Raw genomic sequence first — 9,737 nt, 5'->3', positions numbered from 1 at the left:
AAAAGCTTAACTGGGAAAGAGAACAGATAAATAAATGTTCATGGAAGACAAAGGAAGAAGGATATATTTATTTCATTTTATTTAAAATTGGCTTTGTGAATTAAACAGAAAACAAGTTTAGCACTGTTTACTCACAGCAAGGTACCACCAGATGCTTCCTGACTGGGTGAAATACAATACTGATGCTTTGATCAAAGTAAAAGCCTGAGGACCTTGACCTCAGCTTTATTTTTAGAGTTACTGTATATTTGGGAAGGATGAGATAGGGACAGCCTTTCAAATTTAAAAGACTGACATTATAAAAGCATTTTCAAACCATGGTTGTAGAGATTTAACTAATGTAAGAAGGCACCAATATGCATGCATGCGCATAAACTAAAGTCAACACTGGAGAAAAATTGGAGCGAACACAATTGTACAATGGTTTTCTGCAAAGCATATGTGCAATTTGGATCAGAACCGTACTTGGTGTAACAGCAAAATATCGAGAAGACAATATTAAAAAGCTGAATTTTGTACCAAAAAAGAGTTTTCTTACAGACATTTATGGAATACTTGAATAAAATGTAGGCATTAATGACATATTTTTATATAATAAAAATGTCAATCAATGAATGGCAATTAAAAGATCTTAGCAAATAGTAATGCAGCTATACAGATATGGACAAGGAATTCAGAACTAAGCTACAATTCAGAGAAGCTGAACAGCTGCTAGAGAGTGGTTTATTATATGCCATCAAGTCATTTTCAACTTCTAGCAACCACATAGATAGATTTTGTTTGTGACAATCTATCCCTAACTTGTCTTTTCAAGTCTCCCAATGGTGCACTCATAGTTACTGTAACTGAGTACATCCATCTTGCTGCTGGTTGTCCTCTTCTCCTTTGTTCTACCTTTCCCAGCAATAGAACATTTTCCAGAGAGCTGAATCTTTGCGTAATTTGTCCAAAATAGGATAATTTAGACCCTGGTCATTTGGACCTCAAATGAGAACTCTTGAGATGATTTGTTCAATGATGCATCAGCTTGTTTTCTTGGCTGTCCACAGTATTATCAGGAGTCTTCTCTAACACCAAGGAAGTCAACATTCTTCCCACCCTGCTTCTTTAAAGTCCAACTTTCACTTTCATAGTATCCCAGGGACTACCCTGGCTTGCGGTTCTGATCTTTATAGGTACAGACACTAACCATATTTGAATATCTCTTCCAAGGACTTTACGACTCCCCTACCAAATGCTTGAGTGCAGTGAATTACTTGACTGCTTGTTCTTTACTTATGAAGGTTGATTTTAAAAGGAAGGAACTATTCACTCAAGCCTATTTACAAAATGCTGATGATATAATGCAGCCTTCCCTAACTTGGCATCCTCTGGATGTGTGCTGGAATTTCAACTCTTAGAACTCCTAATCAACATACTTGCTCTCCCCTCCCACCATCCAATTTGGGGATTTTCACCCCAACATAACTCAAGAGATTTATGATGATGAAAAGAGATATATTGCCTGATACAATTCACCTCCCTCAATTGTTTGTATGTTAACAATGCATACCTGAGCAATTGACTCTGGGTCAAGTGGTTTGTGGTCATTGAAAACAGGGTACTGGCCAGATGAGGTTGATCTTCTAATTGGAGGGCTGTCACTTTTTTTCAGAGATTCATGTCTACTAATATTGGTGAGGCTGCTGTGGCCAGGTTTCCGTCTCCTTTCTGGGCTATCTGTTATGAGGCTGTGGTTCTGAAGGACAGTTCGAGAAGTAGTGTGGCTTGCCATACTGGAGGAAACTAATTCCATTGAGGAATTAGTAGGGCCATGTGGTGTATGAACTGGACAGTGTCCATCACTGGTCCTGCCAGGACGTCTGCCAGAAAGTGGGAGTTCAGATCTCTTGTGCTGCCTGCAAGGCAAAAGGAAGTTTCAGAAGACAAAATAAAGAATGCATAAATAATTCTTTCAAAACCCTTCCCAACTGGCAATGGTGCTGCAGCATGATAATTTGAATTCAGAATTTGAACTGAGAAAGTTGCCCTTTCAAATATTATCTTACACATGACTAGTCATTATTCCTTAATTTCCAAGTTCTATGTGTAACAAAAATGATATATATTACAGGCATTAGTGACTACTATATGTGAAGAAAAATAGATTTTAATATTTTGAAGTGCAATATAAATGAAACAGACTCAATTAATGACAAATAATTGATTATATTTACCTTCCTAGATATACTTCAGAATTCAAATCTGTTGGTGAACTCATATCTTTGGAATAAGATTTGTCTTCAAGTATTGGCCCACTGCTGGTTTCACTATCTGCTTTTTGGCTCAGTGTATCTGAGAATGTATCATCCCTAAACATTTAAAAAAAAATCTCATTTTGCAAAATTAGGGTATATAATTTTAAAACAAGAAAAACATCTTTTTTCAGTCACGGTTTTTATATCCCTTTATTTCCATCTATATTCTCTTCACTAACAACTGTTTTGCATGGGATTCAAAAGGAGAAACAATGGGAGCCAAAGATAAAATTTTATAGTGATGTTATCATGTAAATACTGTGACCTACATACTTAAATCAGAGATTAGGATACATCATGGCAGTACTTGTATGATGACATCTTTGTGTTTGTGTCATTTTCCAGGGATTTTAGTTTGCTGTAGTTGCCATTGTTATAGTTACTGTTTTCAGCAGCATTTGTTACATGCATAATCAAACACTGACTAATACATGGCTATCAAAAGCCTCTGGCCAGAGCAATTTTCAATTCAATATTTAGTTTCTAGATACAGCCTTCATTTTAGATGCCTGCCTAAATGATGATTATATTCAAAATAATACAATAGTTTATTAATTGTTGAGTAAATAACTTATAACTTCAAATTAGCCTTATAGGAAGGCTGATGTTGAGGGACAGCAAACTAACTAAAATAAAAATCATAGAACAGGAAATATGTTATCTTATATTTATGACAGAATGGCTGGGAGAGAGTAATCCATAGCTGCACTTGCAAAAGTTGAGCTGTAAATATTTCTGGTATCCTGTATTTTGGAATTTAGAACCTGTAGATCTTCTCCCACCAGTGGAAAATGCTGTTTTGAAAAGAGTACCTCTGGAATTACAATACAATTAGCTGTTTCTTACATATCTTGAACCACTATGTATTGGTGGGGTACAAGGCCATCAATCCCATTATGTCTTCCTTCCCACCAATCATCAGAAGCTCGATGATATAAAAGCAGTGAGGCCCCTTTCTTAAAAGAGAGTTCTCGTGCAGATCTTCCAACATAGTCAAACTTGGCTATAGCTTCTATTGGATCACATTCTGTGAAAGACAATTCACAAGACTTTAAAAATAGCTTATAACACCAAGGGATATGGATACATAATAAAAATTAGCAAAGCTGAATGAAGAAAATATTATTCAAATGGTACATTTTAGGACCCAATAATCTCTGAGGAATGAAGCTATCTTGCTAGGACTAAAGAACTCTTTTTCATGAAATTACCTTGTACAAAACTATAGTAAGACCATCTTGAAATATTGTACATAGTTCTGGTCACAGAACTTAAGAATTCATTACAGTTTAAAATAGCAAAAAGCACAATCAAGAAGACTAGAGAACCAGAATATCTATCCTAGTGGTGGCGAACCTATGGCATGCATGCCACAGGTGGCATGCAAAGCCCTCTCTGGGGGCATGGGCGCCGTCACCCCGGTCCTAGGACTCCGCCGCTGTGTGCAAAAAAAAAAGTTGGAATTGTTTGATTGAACTTTTAGCGGCAGAGGAAGTGACACATCACAAGAAGTTAGAAAGCCTGATGGAACTTTTTTTTCTGTCCCACAAACACGTGGCGAAGGCTGAGAAGCGAATGGAGAAACAGTGGGGGCTGGAAGGCCAATCAAAACAGCAGGTGGAGCACTGGAGGCTCAGAGAGGGAGGACGCTGAAGTGGGTGGTCGAGCAATTGGCAAGACAGAGCAACGCGTCTGAGCGGAAAGCGACCTTGGAATAAGTGGGGCAGGTAAGGAAAGAAATCCTTGCTCCCCCCAGAAATTGTCTCTTTCCTTACCTGACTTCCAGCCCCATGCCGTTGCTCCTTTGCAATCTTCTGCCACTGCCATGTGCAAGGAAATGGAAAAAAAGGGGGGGAAAGGTCAATCAATCAATTCCAACTTCTCGTGAAAGATCATGAAGTTGGAATTGATTGACTGACCTTTTCCCCCCAAAAAACCCTTCCTTTGTTTCCTTGCAAATGGCAGGAGAGGATCGCGAAGGAGAAGCGGAATGGGGCTGGGAGTCAGGTAAGGAAAGAAAGGCAGTTTCTGGGTGGAGCGAGGATTTCTTTCCTTACCTGTCCCACTTGTTTTGAGGCCACTTTCTGCTCAGACGTGCTGCTCTGTCTTGCCAATGGCCTGACTGTCCACTTCAGCGTCCTCCCTCCCCAATCCTCCAGTGATCCACCTGCTGCTTTGATGGCTCCATAGGCAGAGCTGCAAAGTTCTCTTTGCAATTCTGCCTACAGAGCCACCAAAGCTGTAGCTCAGGGTTTCTCACACTACAGGCCGACCTGACTTTTCTCTGGCCTGCCTCAACCTCCTGGGCAAGCCATCCAATCGTGAGGGTGGGGGATGGTGTTGAGAGCCCCAGCCAGTGGCGGGACGGCAAGTTGGTGGGAGAAAATTTTTTCCCCAGTTTCTCCCTCGTGCGCCCAAGGGAGCGCTCGCATTTTGGCCACACCCCCTTTTTCTCCTCCTCTCACCTATTCACATTTTTACCTCAGGGCTGGGCTGAGAGGTTAGGCCTCACCTGCAGCCTCGGCCTCGCTTAGGGCAGCCAAGCCTGGTGATGACGATGCCACTGCTGCTGCTGCTTCTAAGGTGGGTCCCTCGCTAGATGCTATGGAACGTGAGCCCAGCCTCCACCACTGCTGCTGCTGCCACGCCTGCCAAAAGGAAACTGGTGCCGCCGGCCCTCAACATCACCCCCACCATCACCGAGGGACCCAGTCCCACCGGCAGTTGGAGTGGGGCTGCTGGAGTGGGGTGCCAGTTATGGGTCTGAGAGGAGCGGGCAAAGGGCAAGGATTTTGTGAGGGGTGGCTGGGGTGAGCGAGAAAAAGGAGGAGAATTTGCTCCTGGAAGGTGATTCTGGGGTTGTGTGGAGCTGAGGCAATGAAAGGTGGGGAAGCCACTGGGAGGGAGGATGCAGTTGGCCTTTGGAGGAGCATCCTGATCCATGAACGGGGGTGGTGGTGCCGCATCCAGATGAAGCCCTGAGAGGTAGGCAAAGCTGGAGGTGGTGGAGCAGCTCAGAGGAACCGGGAGTGCCAGAGCTGGTGGTTGAGAGAAACTTCCTTTGGCCTTTAGGGTCCAGGAAACGGTGGAGGAAGGATGGGGGCATTGCGATGTGCCCCATGGAAAGAGAAATGAAGGGTCCTGGGGACACTCATCTCTGACGATGGTGGTTTTCTTGTAGACATTTCAGGACCCAAAGTGGGATAAGTGAATTAATGATGTTACCTAGATTGGGTCATGAAACATCTGCAAGAAATGATGAATGGAAATGGCACCCCTGCCCTGCCCCCTGCCTCGCCTCCCCCCGCAGGATGAGCATCCTGCCCACTGTCCCACCTGCCAGAGACCCCCTGGATCTCCCCCAACCATGCCCAGCCCCCACATGAGCAACATCGAGGTGGCCATGCCCACCCTGGCCACGCCTACTCAGTGGGCCAGGCCCACCTGGCACTCGACGATAAATAAGTGGGGTTTGGGTTGCAGTTTGGGCACTCGGTCTCTAAAAGGTTCGCCATCACTGATCTATCCTATCAGGAGAGATCAATCAATTGTGCTCTTCAGATTGGACTGAAGGAAAAGAAAATAACATTGAGATATACCAACATGCATAATATGGAAAGAAAGTTGTCTTTCTTCCACTCTTACAGTGTTATAGCTTGAGGTTAACAACTGAAAACAAATGAGGACAGATTCAGAACTGACGGAAGGAAATACTCTTTTATAAAGTAAAATAGCAAAATTCACTGCCAGCACTCATAGTAATAACAATTTGGTTTACTATAAAGAAAGAGTCTGGGCAGATTCATGGAGGATCAAGCAAACAGGACCTATGATACTATGTATGTGAATTACTTCTTGAATCCTAATCAGTATGTCTTTAATACTAGTTGCAGGGAAACATAGGTTTACTGCTAAGCTTGTAAGCCGCCCTGAGTCTTCGGAGAAGGGCGGGATATAAATGGAATTAAAATAAAAAAAATAAAAATAAATGGGCCTTCACTCTCTAGTTCAGGCTTTTTCCAATCTGGCTGGCTGCAGAATATTGCCTTTATTCTGTAGATCTATGCAATCCACCAAGCTCTTATGAAAAATCTTTCTCACACATAATTTTGATAAGCCCACACAACATTATTCTTATGTAGAAAGTTTCTTTGCCTATTTTTCCTTTTCATAGAAAAAATTATTGGAAATTATAATAAAACTAAATTTAAGAGAAATAATTGCAGATTTGCAAATTCTTTTAACTGCATACACCAAATGAGAAATATCTCTCTCTAAAGCTTTGCAATTCTGCCCTTAGATTTTAAGCTCAAAATTTCTAGAGAAGCCATTTCAGAAATGCCACTAGTGCTGATAATCCTGGCATCAATTTACAACAGTATTTCACCTGATGTAGAATATAGTAATGCCATACAATATCCCTCTTTTGAATAACAATTTAGCAATGGTTTCCTCAACTATTTTGTATTTTCCCCATTTGTATCTGTCAATTTGATCCAACACATATAACATGATAATATCATAGGTGAACACATCTTTTGCGCAAATTCTACTTCAGCAATTATTTATCTGTGTGGAGTTTCCTCAGGAAATTCCTTCGGATTTCCTTTTGTAAATTATTCCACTTGTATGTGCCTTGTGGTTCAGAGTAAAAGGAAGCTGCATGCCATACAATTGCGTACTACTGCTCAATATACAACAACTTTCCATTCCCTTCCCCAAATTTTCTGGATCAGTTGTGCTATTAAAGATAATATTCCTTAAAAAAAGATTGTAAAACAGCTTCTCAAAATTAGCTGTATTACAGAAATGCATAAATAGAAGCAGGGTTTCCAGGCCTAACAGCAAGCTACCAGAGCATTTTCGGACTCAAATAGGACAAAAATTTAAAATGCATCTCTAGGTGCTGCTCCTGGTTCAATGTTCAATGTTGTTATGAAGATCCAAAGCCAGTGAGCACTATGCTGAATAAATTATGCTATTATGAAGAAAATTTAAACTGTGTCTCTTCTCAAATACTATATGTAATTATTTTTATTTAGTTATTAAAATTATTTTAAAAGAAAAAATAATCCAGGAAAGCTATGTAAAATTGCACCAATATATATTATTTGGTCAAATTAAAGTTCTTATTAATTTTATTAGGTATATATATATAGCAGGTACGCCATTATATACTTACCTCTTTGGCAATAGAGAATCCTAGTATTCATGTTTGTAATAGAATAGGTTCTATGGATTCCTAAAGCATTGGCTTTAAAACAACAGGGTTGTATTATTGCATCAAAAATATTCATAGGCTAGATATGTTCCTTATCTTATTAGATGCAAAAATACAAGTGGCTTGTTAGCCACGAGCCTAATTTTGGCAAGGAAACTGATTGAGACATGGTGACATCATATGACTTGTCTGGGGGCAGCTGAAAATAGAGAATTTTTACAATTTCCTTCTAACTTTCTTCTAGATTTTTTTTTCATAATGTCTCAGATATATGGATGAAGGAAACTCTATTAATAAAGTACATCTTGACGTACTGTAGAATAGGAATAACTGGGCAATTGTCTCAATGGAGAAAATAAATTAAATCGGGGTGGGAATCACTGTTTTTAAAACTTAAAACATTCACTTAAAAGTGAGCAATGAAATGACAAAGCATGATTACTGTGATAAAATCAAGAGAGGATTGTGAAGAGCTCCACAAAGATCTCTATAAAACAGGTGATTGTCAAGCAAAGGACAAATGTGACTTAAGTAGGCATGTAGTGATGCAGATGTAAGGGAGAAAAAAATCCTAACTTCAATCGGGTCTGAAGAATCTCTAACTAACCAGGAAACAGGGTGATCTACTAAAAATGTCAACTCAGTCTGTGGTAGCTGAGAAAAAGCTAAAGATCACTGAAAAGGGGAATGATGGAAAAAGATTTATAAAAGAATATGTGTGTGTATATATGTATATATGTATGTGTATGTACACACACACACACGTCTTTCAAAAATCAATGTTATCTGTGAATGAGAGATAGCACGGTACCACATAGCATAGGTTTTGAGGGACCTATGTCTCCATCTATTGCTTGTGAACAAAAAAATGGCATCTGGAGACCACTGTGAGAAATAGAATGGTGGACCTGATCTAGCACATTTATTCTAATGCTGATGCAGCCACCAATAATTTTGGTTCCTATCTTGTCTATGTCACAACATCCTTTTTAAGTCCTTACTGTTTGCAAAAATTAGTGCCAGCCTTTTCATCTACAAATTTCAGACAGATAAGAATCAGAGTGCTCTGATCACCATTGGTCACTGGTCACTATTTTCATAGTTTAACAGGACAAGCCCATACCCAAGTCCTATGCACCAGTGGACCTGATTCTAGGCTGATCTTCATAATAAGGAAGATGGTGCCCAGACATCAGGCATCTTCTTGTTCATGAATGTATTAATGCATAACTGAAAATACCTAAATCTACTGTGCTATTTATACTAGCAGTAGAAAATTATTTTTGCTTCAGTACTTAATTCCACTCTGACTGTTGATTAGAAAAAAAAATAAAGAAACAGGTAAGAGTATTGTGCAAAAAAAAATCATATAATATTGTAGACAATGAAAAAACAACTTTCCCTCTGTGAATGGCATAAACATGGAATTAAAGAGAGACACAATGTCATGAGAAAGAGCATAAAAGAACATACCATCATCACTGGTATGTACTTCTGCTCCAGCATCCAGATCCACTTCTTCTAAGGTACCATGTTCACTATAAGGGCTGTCACTGTAGAGAAAGGAGCACATGAATTTATTTGATGGTTGGCTAGAACTATCATTTAAAATTTCAATAAACTGGTCATATTAATGTATTAGTTTTTCAAATATAACAAGATTTCAGCAACACTTGGTTAAGCAGTTTGCCAGCTCTCTCTACACACACACACACCATGCTAGGTACAGAATACACATCCTTAATCCAAACAGAATCTCCTTTTTTCATGGGAAAGAAATTCATTTTGTAATGTACACATAAAGAGATAATCCCAGCAACTCCCTCTGAAGGAAGAGGGAAAAAAAACACTTTTGAGGCTTTTTAAAATAAGGCAGGGACGCGGTGGCTCAGTGGGTTAGGACGCTGAGCTTGTCGATCAGAAGGTTGGCAGTTTGGCAGGTCGAATCCTGAGTGCCGCATAAGAGTGTCTGTTACTCATCCCAGCTTCTGCCAACCTAGCAGTTCGAAAGCACGTAAAAATGCAAGTAGAAAAATAGGGACCACTACGGTGGGAAGGTAATAGCGTTCCATGCGCCTTTGGCATCTAGTCATGCCGGCCACATGACCATGGAGACGTCCTCAGACAAGCTTTGAAACAGAGATGAGCACCGGCCCCTAGAGTTGGAAACGACTAGCATGCATGTGCGGGGGAACCTTTACCTTTTAAAATAAGGCAGA

General features: G+C 40.1%; 1 protein-coding gene across 1 annotated transcript in view; it reads right to left on the bottom strand.

The window, feature by feature from the left end:
* SRGAP1 (SLIT-ROBO Rho GTPase activating protein 1) overlaps positions 1-9,737 on the bottom strand; it is a 165,647-nt gene that overhangs the window by 3,805 nt on the left and 152,105 nt on the right. The window contains exons 18-21 of the mRNA XM_083365575.1: positions 8,992-9,071; positions 3,144-3,324; positions 2,217-2,351; positions 1,553-1,898 (exon numbers count right to left, since the gene is read on the bottom strand). Coding sequence (XP_083221701.1) covers positions 1,553-1,898; positions 2,217-2,351; positions 3,144-3,324; positions 8,992-9,071 — 742 coding nt within the window. The remainder of the gene's footprint in view (positions 1-1,552; positions 1,899-2,216; positions 2,352-3,143; positions 3,325-8,991; positions 9,072-9,737) is intronic.

Source organism: Vipera ursinii (genome assembly GCF_947247035.1).
Source record: "Vipera ursinii genome assembly, chromosome: 6".
Lineage (NCBI taxonomy): Eukaryota > Metazoa > Chordata > Lepidosauria > Squamata > Viperidae > Vipera > Vipera ursinii.
Note: the sequence above shows the minus strand (reverse complement) of the source record. Positions and strands in the feature narration are given on the sequence as shown.